This window comes from Caretta caretta, chromosome 4 (assembly GCF_965140235.1).
Source record: "Caretta caretta isolate rCarCar2 chromosome 4, rCarCar1.hap1, whole genome shotgun sequence".
Classification (NCBI taxonomy): Eukaryota; Metazoa; Chordata; order Testudines; family Cheloniidae; genus Caretta; species Caretta caretta.
In genome coordinates this window covers 29,874,279-29,896,304 of record NC_134209.1, presented here as the reverse complement: position 1 = coordinate 29,896,304, position 22,026 = coordinate 29,874,279, and the positions used below count along the sequence as shown (strand labels likewise).

At 42.4% G+C, this 22,026-nt stretch overlaps 1 protein-coding gene across 10 annotated transcripts in view; it reads right to left on the bottom strand.

The window, feature by feature from the left end:
* The window catches only part of PTPN13 (protein tyrosine phosphatase non-receptor type 13), a 188,126-nt gene that overhangs the window by 141,641 nt on the left and 24,459 nt on the right, over positions 1–22,026 (bottom strand). For all 10 annotated transcript variants that reach the window (XM_075127500.1, XM_048847084.2, XM_048847086.2 and 7 more), the window contains exon 2: positions 3,864–3,983. In XM_075127500.1, the coding sequence (XP_074983601.1) occupies positions 3,864–3,978 (115 nt within the window). In that variant the 5' untranslated portion in view covers positions 3,979–3,983. The remainder of the gene's footprint in view (positions 1–3,863; positions 3,984–22,026) is intronic.

Here is a 22,026-nt window from a genome sequence, read left to right as displayed (position 1 = left end):
GGGTCCACTAGTAGTTTTAATAGTATGACTAGGACTTCAGCTAGGAGTTTCAGGTCCCAGAAAAACATAATTACTACTTCCCTACCACCAATGTTTTATAATACTGTATTGCAATGCATGCACATACTCTTTCTTCCATACAGCCACAATTCGCAAGCTGGCCTGGTCTCTCCCCATTCCACTCTGGTATTATTTTTAACTCATTCAACTTTGCCTGGTCCTATTGGTTGTCTGTTTCACCTCAGCTCCCCGTTTTTTTTTCACCTGGTCCACATGTTTTTCTGTTCCCCACCACATATATCTTGATATGGGATTGGACCAGGTGACATATTAGGTCCTTTCTACCTTTAACTTTGGGTGATTATTCACAAGTTATCTAGCTGAAGCAGGTGATTCCTGGTTTATTTTTTCTTGGCAACAAAAAACATGACATGCCCTTTTCATTTCTACAGATATACACCAAAGATATTGCACCTGAAAGATTGGTTACTTCTGACCTCATGGCGTACAGGGTGCAAGACCCAGCATGTCTGAAACAGTTGAGACACCCTCTAAACAACAAAATTGTTGTTGCAAGTAATTAAGTAGGAGGAGGTCTAGGATCAGCTTTTTCAAATCTATCTACAGATTAATCTAAATATTATCACTACTCTAACTAGCAATACCAGACTGCCTGATCTTCTCCTCCACTTAACTTATCATACAACATGCAGCCAATTCGGTGTCCAGAGCCGATTTTTTTAAAATTTGTCTTTCCAAATAGGACACTCCAAACCATTTTTTCCATTAATGATTAGCTATGGAAACAATTTATGAAGTGCCTTTATGCAGAAAATTGGAGACAGCCCATAGGAGAGCAACAAGAGGTTTAGAAAACACGACTTATGAGGAAAGGTTGAAAGAATTGGGCACATTTAGTCTACATAAAAGAAGACACAGTATTTAAAGATATAGTAATAGTCTTCAAATAACGTACAAGGTTGTTATAAAGGGGATGGTGATGAATTGTTCCCCATATCCAGTGAGAGTAGGACAAGAAGTAATAGGCTTAATTTGTAGCAAGGGATTTAGGTTAGGTGTTAGGAAAAGCTTTCTAACTACAAAGATAGTTAAGCACTGGAACAGGTTATCTAGGCAGGCTGTGGAGCCCCATCATTGAAGGTTTTAAGAACAGGGAGGGTCTAGGTGTACTTAATCCTGCCCCAGTGTGGGGAGATGGGTAAATGAACTCGCTGAACTCTTGAGGTCGCTACATTCCTAATTAAATCTTTCAAGTACAGACATACAAATAAACTAAGCATTGATTAATTGGCTTTGACTGTCCTTTTTATTACAAGGCTGGGTTGTCGGTGGTGGTGGTCTTTAAAAAATGTAAGAAGTTAGAAAGGAAAACCCCACTTTAGGACAACAAACAGAAAATCTTCTCTCAATTATGCAGATGAACTCAATTAAAATAATATTTTCCACAGGCCATTTTTACCTCTGAAAATTGTGTGGAAGGAATTAATAGGAACTCTTCAATGAAAATCATGCTTGTTCTAAAATAATCCTACTGTCACTACATAGTAATTCCTGCTGATTATTGCCCATTACATACTTTAAAAGAACTGGCTAACAAGGCTTTTGTTACTGCAAGATTAAAAGCCTTAAGGGGGTTGAAAGATTTATTCCAGTTCTTTAAATATATTTGAAAAGCTGTCCCATTTGTGAACCGAAGGAGTTTTTTCATAAGCTTCTTTGTAACCCTTTAAAACAAAATTATTGTCCAGTATAGATGACCCACATTTTGAACTCTTAACTTTCTGATTTATCTGAACCTTCCAAAAAATGCTACAACAAGGCCTTATCCTACAAAACTTTACTCACATGAATAGCCCCATTGAAACCAGCAGGACTACTCATAAGACTAGGCCCACAGTTTGTTTTTGTCCAAATCACTTTCTGAAAACAGCATTCACTAGTATGCCTAAGAAGAAAGCATTATAAAAGTATATAAAATAATGAATGGCTGAAAGAAGGTAGAACAGGAACTTCTGCCCTCTCTGCCTTGTAACACAAGAACAAGGACTCATTCATTTAAATTAAAAGATGGCAGATTCAAATAGATAAATGGAAATATGTTTGACACAACGCATAATTAAACTGTGGAACTCATTACCACAGAAAGTCATTGAGGCCAAGAATTTAGCAAGATTAAAAAGGATTGGACATTAACATGGATATAAATAATATTCCTAGTTACCCTAACTGACAATAGTTTTGGAAGGAAAATTAAACCTCATGCTTCAGGGCTTAAACCAATCTTTAAATATCAGAGATCAGGAAAATCCCACATCTGCCTAATGTGAGATGACCTAAGCAACCTGAACTGGCCACTGTTGGAGACAGCAGCCTAGACAAAACATGAGTCTGATACTATATGGCAATTCCTACATTTTATTTTACACTTCTGTTAAAAAATATGAAGTGTCAGTTTGGAATTATATGCTTGAAAAAAAAATTTTAGTGGGCCTTTATTTAGTAGCTGTGACTGTGCAAATAAACCCTTCCCTAGAACAGAAGGGGTTACGGAGCTGTTTTGGGCTGGGCCCCACTGCACCTACAAATCATGCCAGGACTGGAGGAAGAGTTAAAAAGAAGGAACTCTACTCAGATGGGTGAAAACCTTGGGAAGGGAATAGGCTGTTGAGCTTCTCCAGTCCTGGAGAGAGGACTGGCAGCTTACAGAGCCCCTATGCTCCCAGAAGGAAGGTGCAGACACCCTGAGTTGAAGGGGAAAAAGAACTGCAGCTTTGCACTGGAGCCTAGTGAACTCTGAAGTGCACACTGATACTCCCAGGACATCAACAATCCCTCTAAAGCAGTGATACTCACAACTCAATGGTTCAGGGGACAAATTAGCGATCAACATTTCCCAAAAGAGCCACAATAGTGTGAATTTATATGTAATTCTCACAGGAAAATGACTGACCAAATATTCTACAATTGTTTAATAACATAGTAAAGGCATCCTGATTGGTTAATAACTTAGATTGGTTAATGAATAAATCACACAGTGTTTTAATATCATGTGCTGCAAAGAGCTGTAGGAGACACATTAAAGAGCCACTTGTGGCTCCCAAGCCTCAGTGTGAGTATCACTGCTCTGAAGTAAGAGATGCCCATATCCTGGAAGGAGCTGCCTACAGGTTTTTCTTTACTTTTGTTTTATGTAACCCTTTTTGCTGACTACAGGCTGTTTGGTGGCATCACCAGAGACACAGAAGAGACTGTCAAGAGGCCCTGCCAGAAGGTGAGCACCTGCCTGCTAAAAAGATGCCCGGCAGTATCCACTGGGGTTGGGGTGGAGTAATTGGACTCACGTGTGTGCACTCCCAATGTTGTCTAAAAGAGGGTGACCTACCATGGGCAGATTTGTGACAGTTGCAGAAATAAGTAATTTTCAAAGTAGGGTCCAATTTCTCAGAGTAAAATTACACATATAGCTGTATGTGCACATTTATGTACAAAAATTAGCACATGTAAATACAACTTCTCCACATTGGTACAAGTACTCTTTCAGAGACCAGCTTAAGGCTGCTACAAAAGTCTGACCTTTGAGCCTAATTTACATTGTAAAAAATTTGCAAAGGGGAAAGGAGGATGGCTGCAGGGAGAAGGAAGAGAGAATACCCTTAGGTTTGCCCAGGGCGGTTTAATGCCTAAAGAACTCCTCATATACAGCATTTCAGACGCTCCAGATTGGCGCCTGACACATTGTCATTTCTTCAAGCTTTTACTCCATTAAAGCAAAGATATTGAACTTGCTCTCAACATTTCTCCAGTAGCATATGTGCTAGCATTCTAAAGGCATAAGAGATTACCTTTTCTGAATAACTCTTGAAGGCTTTCCGCACTTTGATTCAATACAGCCCATATTTCTTCTTCCTGCAGTGGCCCTCCCCGAACCTCCAGGGCTTCAGCCAGCGACACATGCATATTACCTGGGAAAGAAGACATAACTGGTTTAAGAAGGCATGTGCGCGCACGCACGCACACATGGTCGTTTTTTCCTTATGCGTAGCATTTAAGTGGAAATGTATATTTTTAAAGCCTAAATCACAAACTCTCTACCATGCTACTGTTAATAAAATATAGGTGGGGAGTGAGGGGGGCATCCCCCTACAGAATTTTAATCATGAGTGAAATTTTTAATTAAAACATCATGATTACAATGAAGCAGAGAAAAAAAAGGAACAGTTTTGGAAAAAAAAAAAACACATTAGCTTCATGTACTATCCAACAATTAACTGCAACATTCTAGCATTAAACTATCTGAACATCTACTATGGGCAGGAGTTTTCTTTGTTTAAACTACTGATCAGAACGATTAATATCTTCAGTTGATTTACATTAGTAATCCCATTAACACTTTCTGGCTGGAATAAGTAATACCAGCAATTTATCAAGAACAATCCCCTCCACTCCCAACATCACAGTTTTCAAATTTTTCCTACCCGAATCACAACACAGTGTATGCTGCTTAGAGAAAGATCAGTTCTGAATTTATGTCTGCTGTATTCAGTGTCTGCTTAGTAAGCATGGGGAAAAGTGTTGATGTATAGATTGTATCCCTGAAAATAACACAACTTTGTTGCTTCATAGTTAGGAGAATTAAAGACTTTGCAAAAAATTTGACAGTGCTTTCACAGTAACAAAAGAATATTACCATAATGTGGTGCACAGTTGTTTAATCAATCAACATACTATATGATTCTGACAATAATTGAATGTATCCCAAATGTATTCTTTTTATTAGTCTAAGCTCCATTCATTCCTATGAGCTGAAAAGCATCTGACATTTACTTGCTAATTTTCTGCAGCTGAGCATGGATGCCAAATGTTTTCATCTTAAGCAACTGTGTCATTTTAATGAAACATATGATAATTCTGCTGCAGAATCAGATGGAAAGTCTCTCTGTTTCTTTCCTCTGTTGCAGGAACATCTTGGGCGACACAGGTCTCTTATATACCAAATTAGAGATCATAATTGCTTCATTTTCCATTTGGAAAGACTTCGATTCTGGCCTCTGTTGCCCACAAGAACCCCAGACTCCACAACTTCCATCACGTCCTGCTAACAGAGAGCCATTTAATTCCTAATTCTAACTTCATGGGGTCAGTACCTTGTTCTTCTAGGAATGTGACATATGTGCCTATAAAGCAGGTTATTTCTGAAGTGCAGCAGGTTTTGTTTTTTTTAAAGCAACCAACCAACAACCCCAAAAAACAAAACAAAAAACTTTTTTTTTAAAAGTTTCGGGTTCAGGTTATCATTGCCAGCTCATATGCCCTTACATTTTGTAGGAGAAAAGAGATGGTCTATATTTTCTTGCTTATATGTATTCTTATGTAGCTCATGTGGTGATTTTATTAGTTATCCAGCTTTAAGCTTAGCCAAACATACACAGCTGCAGGAAGGAGCTATGGCTATTCAATAGGTGGCACATATCACTCTGAGACAACACGGAACCAATCATCCAATATCATTTTAGAGGGTATTGCACCACCAGAGGTACCTTTTTCCACATAAGATGAAAACCAAAAGTCCTCACCATTCGTGGTCAGATCGCTAACTATGGAGTGTGACAAAGTTCCTGCTCTACCTTGGTGGGTCTTGCGCTCATTGGCGGATTTGCTCGCCTTGGAGCTTCACGGCAGCCCTCAGCTTGGCCGTTTTTCTGAACCCACAGTCCAGGTCGACGACTCCTGTGTCGGACCAGGAGTTGGGAGGATTTGGGGGGAACCCAGGCCCGCCCTCTACTCTGGGTTCCACCCCAGGGCCCTGTGGAATGCAGCTGTCTAGAGTGCCTCCTGGAACAGCTGTGCAACAGCTAGGACTCCCTGGGCTACTTCCCCATGGCCTCCTCCCAACACCTTCTTTATCCTCACCATAGGACCTTCCTCCTGGTGTCTGATAATGCTTGTATACCTCAGTCCTCCAACAGTCCGCGTTCTCACTCTCATCTCCCAGCTCCTCACACACACACCACAAACTGAAGTGAGCTCCTTTTTAAAACCCAGGTGCCCTGATTAGCCTGCCTTAATTGATTCTAGCAGCTTCTTGATTGGCTGCAGGTGTTCTAATCAGCCTGTCTTAATTGTCTCCAGAAGATTCCTGATTGTTCTGGAACCTTCCCTTTTACCTTACCCAGGGAAAAGGGACCTACTTAGCCTGGGGCTAATATATCTGCCTTCTATTACTCTCCTATAGCCATCTGGCCCGACCCTGTCATAGTAGAAATGATCTGGTCCCATCACCATAGTATCCTGGGCAGGTTTTGCAACATCAGGATGTTAATCCTATGGCCTGGCCAAATGCCTTTTTGAATAGCTACATTCCATCTCTCATTTCCCCATGCATTTGGTATCCTTCATTTCCTGACCTAAACTGAGGTATCATGTTATTGAACACTGTTAAAGAGCTGTTCAGGCCTATCCAGAAGAAGAGATTACTCAGCCAGTGCAGTAACTGTGAATCTTCAAGATATGTGCTCCATTGCATGTGTGCAAGCGAGTCCTCAATCAGAGATTTTCAGTTAGCTGCGTCTGTTCAGCCTGCGCACGCATGCTATGCCTCCTCGTTCCTGACACCAAAACTATATATGGGTATGTAGACGAACGCCCTCAGTTCCTTCTCCACCCAAACGTCCCTTGAGGAACAGTCTGAAGCAGAGGGGAAGGAGGGTGGATAGTGGTAGGTGTTTGAAGGGTGGCTGCCTTATCTGCCCTAGCCTCCTATTCCTCAAACGTCTCTTCCTATGGGGGGCGGAGAGGGGGGTGAGGGAAGGAGGGTAGGGCTGAACAACTCTGGCCTTCCTGTGAGAAAATACCAGTCCCTGGGGTCCCAATGCGGCCATAGGGGAGCCCATATGGAAGTCAGTGGCACACAGGGTTAGTTCCACCACCCTTGGTAGTAAGCGCAATCCTCCTGTAACTGTCAGGCAAAGGGTTCTCGGAGAGGTATGTCAGAGAACCCTGAACATAAATAGAGGAGACTGACTGAAAGTCTCCCTCATTTTCCTTTATCTTGTCCAATGGGGGGGATGGACCCCACAGAAAACGGTGGAGAGTCCTGCAGTACAGGAGGGCAGTAATCCAGAGATCAGTGTCTCTGTATTGAGACACACTCGGTACCCATGAGAAGAGGGGACTCTGGCTCATCCATTATCCAGAGATCCCTTGTATATCCTTAATTCTTGAGGTACCGAGTAAGGGATTAGTACCAGCACGATATCCAAGGCCACGGTCACTGACACTGATGGTACCATTGGTGTGTACTGAAGTTGATACCAATGGTGTCTGGTGCCATTGTGTGCTTGGTTCTGAATGCGCAGGTACCAACATCTGGGCCAAACATGAAGGTGCCCGACCTGATGTGTATTCCTGCCCTCCTTGCTTGAACACAGAACCAAGGTCTCATCGGAGCTGTGTCCTTTTTCCTTGGAGCTGTGGGACTTCACAGTCCTGCTGATATTGGAGGAGGAGTCCAACTCAACGACACCAAGCCGCGAAATCGAGGCTTCGGAGACTTGTCAGACACCTGATATTTTTCAGAGCTGGCCCCTTAAGGTGATATAGGGTGATAGTCCATGCTCCTCTTTTTTGGAAACTTTCCCTGACACTTCCCATGTCTCCCTGGTGTTAAGGGAAAGTTGCGCTGAGATAGAAAGCATGCTGGATCTATCTGGAGACAGATGTATAAGGGGAGTCTCCTGACTTGGCTCAGACGCTGGTACCAGGGAGCGCTCCATAATAAACAGCCAGCGCTTAATCTCCCTGTTCTTCCTCGCCCTGGACTTGATGGCTAAACAGAAGTTGTACTTCTGGGAGATGTGAGACTCCCCCAAGCAGTGAACGCACTTAGAGCAGCCGTCGCTCACTGGTATGACCTCTCAGCAGGAGAGGCAGTGTTTAAAACCTGGAGAGAATCAGGCATGGCCTGCCAGGAGAAACAAATCCCGCATAGTGAAAGAGAGGAGAAAATTATCATCTCCCTACTTAACTCTACTAACTATCTATAATAACACTAAAACTAACTACACTAAGTATTCTAAGAGAGTGATAAAAGCCGAGGCATGCTCAAGGCAGACAGGCTAAGGCTCTGTCTCAGGCTGAAGCAGCTGAGAAGGAACTGAAGGCGGTTAGCATGAGCACCCTTATATAGCCTTGGTGTCTGGCACAAGGAGGTGTAGGGCGCATGTGTGGGCCAAACAGACACTGCTAACTGAAAATCTCAAGGGTTCAAGAGGTGCATGCACACCTGAAGTGGACCACCCGTTGGGGCACTATTCAAAGAAGTGGCATAGGTATTTAAACAGTGGGTGAAATTTTTATATGTACCTATAGCTATAAATTGTTTACACTTTGGAATCCTTTAGAATAAAAAAGATGCTATATTCAAATATATGTAATTGTCACTTATGAAAGAAGAAGAATGCCTGGCACAGACACTGCTGCCGACGTCCTACACAGTAGTCCTAGACTGTACTGCTATTTGAAAGAACAAACTCATGGTTGCACTAGGTCACTGAAATAATTTAGATTTCTCTCTAAGTGATTAACTATGTTTAACATTCAATTTTCATTAGATGTATTTATTCATCTGAAGTGTTTTCAGGAACCAGGCTTTGAAGTTACTAGGTCAAATCAGCATATTATAAATAATTTACAAGTGTAAAGTCACAAAAATTAAGGACTGAAAGAAATCCATTAAAAGAAAGTCAAGGAAATTTGTAGATGAGGATTAAAGTTTGAAAATCTGAGAAGAAGGGGAAGATGCTTCAGTGTTATCTTACTTCACCCTGTTATGACTAGGTACTTAGAGATTCAGTGGCAGATTTAGACTTGCATAAATGGATGAAAGCCAGACCTGCACCTGCTTCCAGTCTGAATTTGACTTGAACAGGGAATTTTGTCTCAAATGCTGAGATCTGAATTTACAATAAAATGGGATAAAATAGGTGGAAAAAGAAGGGATATCTTCTGCCTGCAAAGACTGAAGGCAGGTGTTATCAAAATGTTGACTACTTATGCCATACCATAAGGAGGTATGTGCTGACAGCTTGCGCAATACAGTACCACAAAGAAGATCCCAGAGAATTTAGCTCCTCGGTAATTGAGGTTAGATTATAAAACTGGACAGCTCTTCACATAATACGCTTCTATGTAACTGTGCAAGGTACATTTATTTGTACTGACATGTATATACGGAATTAACGGCAGCGGGATCTGGAGCCTTTCACTTGAGTCACTGATTCTAATCCAACCAAGGCTGATAGTCCCTGAAATTTTTTTTACCACCTGATACATGTTTCCTGGGCTCTGTAAATTAGTCCCTCTACAGTTTATTTTTAGCAACCTTGTTCACGTTAGCAAAGGGCCCAGGAAGGGAGGAGAAAAAAAGGTTACCACATTTGCTTTAGGTAACCATAAAGCCTAACGCAAAATTATTTTTGCTACTATATTTTTAATTGACTAAACTAGTCAGTCTCCTCACTTGCTTTTAATTGTCGAATGTAAAGTAGCTAGCAAAGCTTATTACAGCAGCTTTTATCATTCCACTCAGAGACACATAGAGGCTATTATCTCCAGCTCACATAATCTTCAAAATAACTTTGCCTTATGGGTTTATTCCCCATAGATCCCAAGACTGCATCTGCATTATTGTATGTGTAGGTCAGTAAGTGAAGATTTTCTCTTGAGGTTCTCATTTCTTCTCCTACCTATGTTTCCCCGTTTCTTCTTCTGCATCCTGAATTTGAAATAAAAGTCTGAGATACCCGCTGAGAATGGCGAAGCGAGAACATTTTAAAATGGCACATGCCTGATTCAGTGCACACTCTGTACATGTTTGTTTTGTTTGAACACTTTATACCAGTCATAAGGGAAGGAACCATTTTCATAAATCTCACTGTTGAAGCCAATGATAGACAATTTTGTCAAGTAGTTCTCAAATATATATATTAGAGACTACAAATTTAAAAGTGGAATTGAACAGTCACTTCAGAAAGCGAAACTACTACTTAGTCCATGTATTATATGAGTCCATGTATGATATGTCCTCCTGTTTTGAATTTTGACCTTAATATATTGTTCACGGGATTTTGTCATCAATTTGCACTGCCAAAAAATGTGTGCAACAGATGTTCCAATGGTGCTAAAATTTGTGTAAATCTTGTATTTGGGAATGATGTTAGAGTTTCTGGATCATCATTTCATCTCAGCCATAGAACTACTCTGGATTTAAATATTCTTTTCCATTTGATGTCATTAAAAAAAAGAAAAGAAGTACTAATAAAGAGATTCTCTGTGTTTTAGGTCTGTCCTAAATGACCCACAGATTGACAAAACAAAAAAACCCTCAATTCATTTATATAAAAGCCCGAATTCCAAACTTATCTTCTTCTGTACCATATTCTGCATTACACTTAGAATAAGAGAACAAACTGCATGTGTACCAACAAAAATTGGTTGACACTACTATCCACAGCAAAGCTGTTCTTCTCTTAGCCACAGGTTAACTTCATAGACCTCTCCCCACTTCTTTCTCTTTTTAGATTAAAGACCCGCAAGAAGCAACACAGCAAGGGAAAGCTTATTATAACAGTGGGGTCAAAAATTGGGTGCCTATAAATTAGGTTCCTACATTTATATTTAGGTACCTAAATACACATTTGGCCCAATTTTCAGATGAGCTGATCATCTTCAAACCCCGTTGAAGGCAATGGGAGCTTCAGGCAGTGCTGAATTTGTGCCAGGCTGGCACCTCTGGTCTTGGCAGTTCATAGCCCTGGCACCTCAAGGCTTCCCATGTCAGTTATGAATGTAAAAAAATGGCTTGAGCTACAGAATCTAATTGCTTGAGCCCTGGCACCTCTTTAATTGCAAATTAAGCACTGACTGCAGGTGCTCAGCACCTTTGAAATTCCCCCCATTAATATTGTGGGGCCTAATATTTTGGAGCTAATCTCGTGGCCTATAATTGCAGAACATTCTGCATTTGTGTTGACCAACTCCCCTCCCGCATCATCTTCAAGGAATGGAATGTGTCAGTATGTTTGAGTTTGTCCCCCTCTCAATGTAGTTTCTGACAATATGGCAAAGTGAGGAACCCGGGAAAAAGTTACTGTGGATGTGGCACAGTATCCTGTGAAGATACGAGATATGAGATACGAGCATGCCTAGATGTGTGCACAAGAGATTACATGCCTAATTTACATACACTGATTGCACAAACAAATCAGGAATTTTGTTGTTCAAATACCCAATTCATACAAACAATCATGGTAAATACATGTGCTAAGTCCAAACACATTCACATTTTTAATAATTAGCCCATTTTTTTCAGGAAAATGCATAATAGGTGGCTCAACTTTTCCTTTACCCTCTTTAGGGATGAAGTGGAAGAACTTGTACAAAATCCAGTACTTTCACTCTATTCGGGAATGGGAGAAAAAAAAAGTTTCTCTCCCTCCATCTGTCATAACCCTTAAGAGTTATAGGCTCCAAGATGACATTGCAGCTTTTCCTCTCTATTAACAACTCCCATGGATTTCAGTAATTCAGAGTTTTGATGACCAACCAACAATCTTCTCTGGTACCTTTTGCTCTTATTAATTACCTGTGTAAGTAAGATATTATTATTTATTTTAATGCATACTGTTCCCTTACTGGTGGCCACTGCAACGATCATTGGTAATTCAATCAGTTTTTAAAGTGTGGGAGTAAAAAGAAAGCCTTTCCTTGTATATTTGTCCAGCAAAGTTCAATATTTGTTTCTCATTTCCCCCCTTGTAGGCAGATGCAGAGTTTAACAAACACTACGAACAAGGTACATCCATCTTCCTTGGATAATCTTTGAGGGATATGAGGAAGGTTTCTTTGAAATCAAACACCTCTTCCTCTGAGTGAGAGCTCAGTGGAACAGGACTGATAGTGGGTAATCTAAGCTTCTGTTTGAATGTAGAATAGGGGGCTTCTGCAATTTTTTTTTTAAATGGGATGAAGACTGGCAAAGTGCACATCCAGGGTGTATAAACACTGCTGGTATACTCAGCGGAGCCATGCAGTGATACTCTTTGAAAGACATTCACTGCAAGCCTCAGACATTTTCTTGCAAGCCTTCATCTCCAACATCTGGAGTTTTAGAGAGCAGAATGTGCCATGCTTGGAGTTGAGGCTTGCATTTCCAAGATACTCTTTCTTTATGTTGCTCTAGAAGCAGGAGCTTTCTCTTCTGGTTGATGGGGGAGCGAGGTCAGCCTGTGGCACAGAACTTACCCCACAATGGAAGGTTGGCAAGTACTGCTGCCAGCAATACACTCCTTCCCTTTTCTCTTCCATACACTCTCACCAGAACAAGATAAACTTGTTTATTTGATGCTTCATGTGGAGCAAAACTAGCAAATCCACTCCAAGCTGTGTACCATTCTCATGTGAGTCATGTCTTTTAGGAGACGACTGCACAACGTTCTTTCACACATCAAGTGTCAAAGATGCTCAGCGAAGATGACATTTCACATCTAGCACACCAACGCTATTCAGAACGCTACATAATTATGACTACAAAGTAAACTTAATCCTTGTAAATGTGAATAACAGTATGACTTGTAGCCATCTCGAGTTTAATCTTCAGCGTAAGAATCTTGGGCAACTCCCTTATTTTGGTGGTGATTGACTCCATAGAGGTGGAGTCAGCTACGAAGAGGCATGTCTCCCTAGGTGTGTTTTTCATAAGCAACTTTTTTTTTAATTGCTGAGAAGGAACAGAGTGCCTCTGACTAATGGAAATCCAGTAAATGAAAGTGACTAACAGAACTGGGAAGACCGGTTAGTAATGGTAACCCTTTTTAAATAGGCAGATGAGCCAATTATATCATCTCATTAAATAGCTTCTACAAAAACAAACAATCACTATTCTAATGCTGCATGAAATAATTACAGGCTAGAATAATATGCACTACACAACAAGTAACCTGTTGATGCAGTAATAATCATGTACTATGTAACTTTCCACAACATAGAGTATAATCTTTGTAGAGAAAATGGGTGTCACTCTATCCCTAGGAATCCCTCTTAATGGTTAGGTGTGGACATTATTATAATGCTTCTGTCCATGAAGCTAGAGAGACTGCAATGATCCTAGACAGCAGGGTTGGATGAAAACTGATCATCATTTTTGACCAAAAAATAAAAATAAAAAATTGGATCGGATTTTTTTTATTTAAATCACTCACTTAAATCAGTCTATCTTCCTAGACTGGCCCATGGAGTTGGGAAGTGGCACTCTCTGTACTAGGATAGGGACAGACCCCTGCTGAAAGACAACCTCGGGGCGGCAGCCCATTATGTGCACCTTGCTCCTTCCATTTTAACTAGGAAAAAGAACCGGCCATATAATTTGTACATGTTTCTGCTTGTTTCACAGATGAAGGAGAACTGACAGGTATTGTTAATTAACAGAACCAGCTTGAAAGTGACACACAGAAAAGATTTAAACATCACTAATGACCTGATGGCATCCCTGTGAAGCAGTGGTTACTATTATCTTCCAATCAGTCTATGGTATTTATTAGGTGCCTATGACTAAAATAACAGTGATTGGTACACTAGAATAAGTAGGCAGAAGTACAATGGATCACTAAGTTCAGTGTCCCAGCGCAGATCCTCTGAATAAGCAAGTTCCAAATTAAGTGGAGAGTACCGAATACCAGTTTCATCCACAGACTTATCCATTCACTCAAAATGTATTAAAGTAGACTAAGGGCTTGTCTACACAGGAAAATTTTACTAGTTACCCAGTATAATTATACTAGGTTAGTTAAACTGATATAACTCCCCACATGGACAAATTTATTCTAGAATAAGAGTGGCTTTTTTCAGTTTTGCTTAAATTCCTTTCAAACACACATAAATTAAACTGAAAAAGCCACTCTTATTCTGGAATAAGAATGTCCACACAGGGCATTATACCAGTGTAATTATATCAGTTTAAATTCACATCTTAGGTTATACTGGTATAACTTTCCAGTGCAGACAAGCCATATTACTCTATAGCGGTTCATAATCTATTAGGGACTAATGATGTCATCCTTAGGGCTAGTCTGCACTAGACGTGCTACACTGGCACAGTTGCATTGATGCAACTGAGCCCCTGTACCACGTCTGGTGAAGATACTCTATGCCAACAGGAGAGAGCTCTCCTATCGGCATAATTTCTCCACCTCTCTGAGAGGCAGAAGCAATGTCGGCAGGAGAGCATCCCCTGCTGACGTAGTGCCAGTGTGGACAGTGGTCAGGTTGCTGTAACTTGTTCTGTTTCTTTGGCGAGAAGCTGGAAATAGAAGTTTTCAGAGGGACATGATATTTGGTGTGCGAAGGGAAAAAATAATTCGGTACAACATTATATGTTGTCATGGATGGGACCCATATGTCTTTAGTGATATGCCATCATTTCTCACAGAAGAGCGCTATAGCTCCTAGTAAGGAGGGTGAGACGTTATCTTTTGATTCCAGTTCCTTTGTTCTACTACAGAAAGGAGTGAGTTTCTGTCCTGGGGAAAGGGCATAAACTTGGATTTCAGTTACTTGAACTTTTTGAGCAAAGGTATAAAAAAGAAAATTTTCTTCTTTTAGGACCAAAGAGGGAGTTTTAAAAGTTCAGGATGCTCAATACCATGTTTCCTCAAACAAAGGGAAAAAACATGCACTCTAAATCTAAGACTTATTTTACATTAGGGACAGCAACAAAAAGAACAAAAAATAAAGCTTCTTTCAAAATCCTCAATGTGTATTTCTCTTCTTTACATATTGTTCCTCCTCTGAAAATAAGATGACTGTGCTCTCTAAATGCAGGCTGAGTTCTTAGAAATGTAAAGGATAGATACACAGCAAAGACCAAATTCATAGTTACTTATATCACACATCAAATAAGTTTCAGAAATAAATGGTATTTTACACCCACACCCCACTGTACTTTAAAATCTGTATCAAGTATTTCGCTGAAGAAATCCGATATTCAGATGCAAAGGGTTACAGCCTTCTTATGGAGAGTAACTCTGCTTTCCAAAAGGGATTACCTTCAGAGAACTGAGCTCCATTCCTGAGCAGGGCTGCCAGCACTCCATTCTCTAAATGACACAGACAGAAACTTGCACACCTCTGGCGAAAGTTAGGTACATGGGCAAGGATCTGACTCCATTTACCAATTTATGTAATAATGGACCTAGTTACACAAAGTAAAGAGCACAGACACTTGACAAGCTACTGGTTCATAATTTCTTACTCCCACTCTGTTCCATTAATCACGTCAAAGGAATCCATAGGAGAGAGACATTCTAAAGGAAATGAGAAGCACCGACTGGTAAGACTTCAATTCTAGCTCTCTAAAATTCTACCCGTCAGGAAGGAGTGTAGTGCCTTTCATATAGGAACTCATTTTTATTGAATTCATTTTGCAGCATAGGACATAGTCCTGAAAGACAGGAGGGGTTTTAATGGGCCAGAACTGTAGGTCTATTTTCGGAGCTGTCAGCCATGAGTTTTAGTTCTCAATAGGGAGCCTAGAAAGCTTATTAAGGTTTTTGACCAAAGACAGCTTTACAGCAGGAGTCTGCAAGCATTTTAAATAGATTCGGTACCACCAGATAAACTAGGGCTGTGGAATCAGCTTTTCCTTTGTCCAGAAACTAACCTCCCTCTCCTCTGCATGGCACTGCAAGTATAGGGTCCTGGCATTGGTACCTAGTTTAACGAGGTAGAACCAGTTTATTGTTTAGTGTATAGAAATGTACAGTATAATTGCCTTCCTAAGACTCTTCCAAGGAAACTCCTAGATATGTGAATAACTCTAGATTGCCCAAAGAGGAATCTGACCCTAAATGACTAACACTTCTTGAAAGCAAATCAGATTGGTAAGGGAATGGTGAGGATTTTTACTCTGAGCCAGAGCAATTTCTTAGAGGGTTGAAGGTGTGGGAATAGGTGGGACAGAAGAAGAGACCATCAGGAGTTCTCCTAGGAATGTTATCCTTGAATAGGAACATGCTGTACTTTCCCAAGAGACATGGAATTTGATCCTACCACATACTTAACATGAGAAAAAGGTGCCAAATGAGCTACACAATCAGGTCACAGTATTAGGTCTATCAGGCACATGATTCAGTCACAAACAACTGAACCTCACTCACGTCTAAAAAAATTTACTTTTAACACTGCCAGGAACTTTTATCTTCTTTCCTAACATAAATTGGACTGTCGTTGCCACCAGTTAGGCTGGTACACAGGAAGCAAAAGGCCTTTTGCTGATTCAGGGATAGACTGTATGACCTTCACTCACATTTAATAGCACTTATTCACAAGGGAAGTCCCACAGAAGCCATTTCAAGGGAAAACAACACGGTGTGGAGGATGTCTGTTCTTTGACTCAGTTCACAGACATTACGGTTCATTCTTGTTGTAATGACAAATTAAGCACATGACAAGATTAGCTTGGCCCATGACAACTAGTTATAGTCCATACTGTCAACCTAAAGAGCTCTTCCTTCAAGGCTTGATTCTGCACACTCTACCTTTGTACAAGAGGATATAAAACTCATACATGCAGAATGGAATATTATGTACAGGGTAGAAGTGGGCTACTCTGTACAAAGAGAGTAGAAGTGGTAAAGATGCAAGTATTCTTGCATGCTTACCCCCGAATGTAGAAAGTTGCAGGAGGGGACAGACCAAGAAGATCTAACTAAGAAAGCAGGGTGAGGTGCAGTGGAAGTTGTTTTAGAACCATAAAGTGGATTTTGAATTCATTTGAGATGGGTAAAGTGACTGGGTCTCACTAGCTGGAGAAATGAAAAAAAATTCATACTCTCTGAAGTTTGTAAAGTAAATATTTAGAAAAAAATATCATGACAAGAATTGATATAGGAATAAGTAAGGATTTCAGCAAAGTTGCAAATGTTGAAGTAACTGGCTAACTACAAAAAGAAAAGGAGTACTTGTGGCACCTTAGTCTCTTAACACGGCTGTTACTCTGAAACCTGGCTAACTACACTTTTTCACAAGTTGAAGCGCAAAGCATGGTCAATCATTTTCACATCACTCACTTCAATTCTTCCGGGCTTTTCATCTTATATACAATTATAAATGGGAAGGTTTCTAGGTTCTTATACATTTGAAAAAAGAAAAAAAATAAATTTTACAACCACCTTGGATGCATAATCTTTAAGCAGGAACAGTTCCATTTCTTTCTACATCACTGTAAACAGCCACCTTCTTCCCAAGTCATATTGCTTTATAAACACAAGTTTGACTAAATGGGAACTCTTGTTTTAAAATTTCAGCCTGTTTTTAGCCACTCTACAACTCTGATATTTATATCATTCTTCCTTCAGTAGGAAATGTCTCATTACCACCACTAACACAAGGGTAAATACACACCCTCAAAACACAGCTATTGTGTTCACTGAAGCTATACATAATAACTGGAATTTCATGCCCGTTGAAGATAGCAATCAAATTATTAAGAAATAGTCTAAGTTTTGCAATAGGTCGCATTTTGTACTTCAGCTTAATTTTACATCCAATTTGCTGCAAGGGAAACATCTCTAGGCCCTGGTCTGCACTAGGAGTTGAGGTTGAATTTAGTTGCGTTAAATCAATTTAACTTTGCACCCATCCACATGACGAAGCCCTTTTTTTCGACTTAAAGGGCTCTTAAAATCGATTTTCTTACTCCACCCCCGACAAGGGGATTAGCGCTGAAATCGGCCTTGCTGGGTCGAATTTGGGGTACTGTGGACACAATTAGATGGTATTGGCCCCCAGGAGCTATCCCAGAGTGCTCCATTGTGACCGCTCTGGACAGCGCTCTCAACTCAGATGCACTGGCCAGGTAGACAGGAAAAGGCCTGCAAACTTTTGAATTTCCATTTCCTGTTTGGCCAGCATGGCAAGCTGCAGGTGACCATGCAGAGCTCATCAGCAGAGGTGACCATGATGGAGTCCCAGAATTGCAAAAGAGCTCCAGCATGGACCGAACGGGAGGTACGGGATCTGATTGCTGTAGGGAAGAGGAATCTGTGCTATCAGAACTACGTTCCAGTTTTCGAAATGCCAAAACATTTGTCAAAATCTCCCAAGGCATGAAGGACAGAGGCCATAACAGGGACCCAAAGCAGTGCCGCGTGAGGAGCTGAGGCAAGCCTACCAGAAAACCAGAGAGGCGAACGGCCGCTCTGGGTCAGAGCCCAAAACATGCCGCTTCTATGATGAGCTGCATGCCATTTTAGGGGGGTTCAGCCACCACTACCCCAGCCGTGTTGTTTGACTTCTTCAAGGGAGATGGAGGCAACATGGAAGCAGGTTTTGGGGATGAGGAAGAGGATGATGATGAGGTTGTAGATAGCTCACAGCAAGCAAGTGGAGAAACCGGTTTTCCCAACAGCCAGGAACTATTTCTCACCCTGGACCTGAAACCAGTACCCCCCGAACCCACCCAAGGCTGCATCCCGGACCCACCCAAGGCTGCCTCCCGGACCCAACAGGCAGAGAAGGGTCCTCTGGTGAGTGTACCTTTTAAAATACTATACATAGTTTAAAAACAAGCATGTTTAACGATTAATTTGCCCTGGCATTCATGGCTCTCCTGGATATACTCCCAAAGCCTTTGCAAAGGGTTTCTGGGGAGGGCAGCCTTATTCCATCCACCATGGCAGGACACTTTACCACTCCAGGCCAGTAGCACTTACTCAGGAATCATTGTAGAACAAAGCAGTGCAGTGTATGTTTGCTGGCGTTCAAACAACATCTGTTCTTTATCTCTCTGTGTTATCCTCAGGAGAGAGATATCATTCATGGTCACCTGGTTGAAATAGGGTGCTTTTCTTAAGGGGACATTCAGAGGTGCCCGTTCCTGCTGGGCTGTTTGCCTGTGGCTGAACAGAAATGTTCCCCGCTGTTAGCCACGGGGAGGGTGGAGGGGCTAGCCACGCGCTGTGGGGAGGCAAAATGCGACCTTGGAACGAAAGCACATGTGTTATGTATGTAATGTTAACAGCAAGGTTTACCGTGAAAGAGTGTACCCATTGTTCTAGAAAATGTGTCTTTTTAAATACCACTGTCCCTTTTTTTTTTTCCCCTCGACCAGCTGCATATGTTTCAAGTATTACAGGATCTTCTCCTTCCCAGAGGCTAGCGAAGATCAGAAGGCGAAAAAAATGCACTCGCGATGAAATGTTCTCTGAGCTCATGCTGTCCTCCCACACTGACAGAGCACAGACAAATGCGTGCAGGAAAGCACAAAATGACCGGGAGGAGAGGTGGCAGGCTGAAGAGAGTAAGTGGCAGGCTGAAGAAAGGGCTGAAGCATGATGAGAGAAGGCAGGATTCAATGCTGAGGCTGCTGGAGGATCAAACTAATATGCTCCAGCGTATGGTTGAGCTGCAGGAAAGGCAGCAGGAGCACAGACCGCCTCTACAGCCCCTGTGTAACCAACCTCCCTCCTCCTCAAGTTCCATAGCCTCCTCTCCCAGATGCCCAAGAACGCGGTGGGGGGGCCTCCGGCCACTCCACCCCAGAGGATTGTCCAAGCAACAGAAGGCTGGCATTCAATAAGTTTTAAAGTTTAAACTTTTAAAGTGCTGTGTGGCCTTGTCCTTCCCTCCTCCACCACCCCTCCTGGGCTACTTTGGTAGTTATCCCCCTATTTGTGTGATGAATTAATAAAGAATGCATGAATATGAAGCAACAATGACTTCATTGCCTCTGAAAGCAGTGATCGAAGGGAGGAGGGGAGGGTGGTTAGCTTACAGGGAAGTAGAGTGAACCAAGGGGCGGGGGGTTTCATCAAGGAGAAACAAACAGAACTTTCACACCGTAGCCCGGCCAGTCATGAAACTGGTTTTCGAAGCTTCTCTGATGCGCACCACGCCCCCTTGTGCTCTTCTAACCACCCTGGTGTCTGGCTGTGCGTAACCAGCAGCCAGGCGATTTGCATCAACCTCCCACCCCGCCATAAACGTCTCCCCCTTACTCGCACAGATATTGTGGAGCGCACAGCAAGCAGTAATAAGAGTGGGAATATTGGTTTTGCTGAGGTCTAACCGAGTCAGTAAACTGCGCCAGCGCGCTTTTAAACGTCCAAATGCACATTCTACCACCATTCTGCACTTGCTCAGCCTGTAGTTGAACAGCTCCTGACTACTGTCCAGGCTGCCTGTGTACGGCTTCATGAGCCATGGCATTAAGGGGTAGGCTAGGTCCCCAAGGATACATATAGGCATTTCAACATCCCCAATGGTTATTTTCTGGTCTGGGAATAAAGCCCCTTCCTGCAGCTTTTGAAACAGACCAGAGTTCCTGAAGATGCGAGCATCACGTACGTATCCCGGCTATCCCACATTGATGTTGGTGAAACGTCCCTTGTGATCCACCAGTGTTTGCAGCACTTTTGAAAAGCACCGCTTGCGGTTTATGTACTCGCCAGCTTGGTGCTCCGGCGCCAAGACAGGGATATGGGTTCCATCTATGGCCCCACCACAGTTAAGGAATCCCACTGCAGCAAAGCCATCCACCGTGACCTGCACATTTCCCAGGGTCACTACCCTTGATATCAGCAGATCTTTGACTGCGTTGGCTACTTGCATCACAGCAGCCCCAACAGTAGATTTGCCCACTCCAAATTGATTCCCGACTGACCGGTAGCTGTCTGGCTTTGCAAGCTTCCACAGGGCTATTGCCACTCGTTTCTCAACCATGAGGGCTGCTCTCATCTTGGTATTCTTGCGCCTCAGGGCAGGGGAAAGCAAGTCACAAAGTTCCATGAAAGTGCCCTTACACATGCGAAAGTTTTGCAGCCACTGGGAATCATCCCAGACCTGCAACACTATGCGGTCCCACCAGTCTGTGTTTGTTTCCCGGGCCCAGAATCGGCGTTCCACCGCATGAGCCTGCCCCATTAGCACCATGATGCCCACATTGCCAGGGCCCGTGCTTTGAGAGAAGACTGTGTCCATGTCCTCATCACTCTCGTCAGTGCGCTGACGTCACCTACTTGCCCGGTTTCACTTTGCCAGGTTCGGTGCTGCATATACTGCTGGATAATGCGTGTGGTATTTAATGTGCTCCTAATTGCCACAGTGATCTGAGGGGGCTCCATGCTTGCCGTGGTATGGCGTCTGCACAGAAAAAAGACGCGGAACGATTGTCTGCCATTGCCCTGACGGAGGGAGGGGCGACTGATGACATGGCTTACAGGGTTGGCTTACAGGGAATTAAAATCAACAAAGGCGGTGGCTTTGCGAGAAACTGAATGGCCCCCTCAAGGATAGAGCTCAAAACCTCAAGGATAGAACTCAAAACTGGGTTTAGCAGGCTGTTGATTTCACAGAGGGAGGGGTGGAGGAGAAAATGAATACAAAACAAACCTGGTCTATTTCTTGTTTTGAGCCACTTCATCTATCTTTATGCATCTTGCTGGCAGCAGACTGTGCATTACGACCGCTAGCCATCGTCTTCTCCTGGGTGCTCGGCAGAAGACGGTGCAGTATGACTACTGGCCATCGTCTTCTGCTAGCTGCAGATTAAACGACAGTGTACTGCCAGTAGGACTCAATCGCCACGAGACGAAACAAGGGAAACGCCTGGCTGAGTCACTCCCATGTTTGCCCAGGTGCCCGGTTAAAAGAGCACCCAGGACTACGTCGCCAACGGCTACCAGTCATACTGCACTGTCTGCTGCCAAAAGGCAATAAACTGCTGCTGCGTAGCAATGCAGTACCACATCTGCCAGCACCCAGGAGACATACGGTGACGGTTAGCTGAGTGGGCTCCATGCTTGCCATCGTATGGCGTCTGCACAAGTATCTCAAGAAACAAGGCGCAAAATGATTGTCTGCCCTTGCTTTCATGGAGGGAGGGAGGGAGGGAAGGAGGGAACGGGGGCCTGACGATATGTACCCAGAACCACCCGTGACAATGTTTTAGCCCCA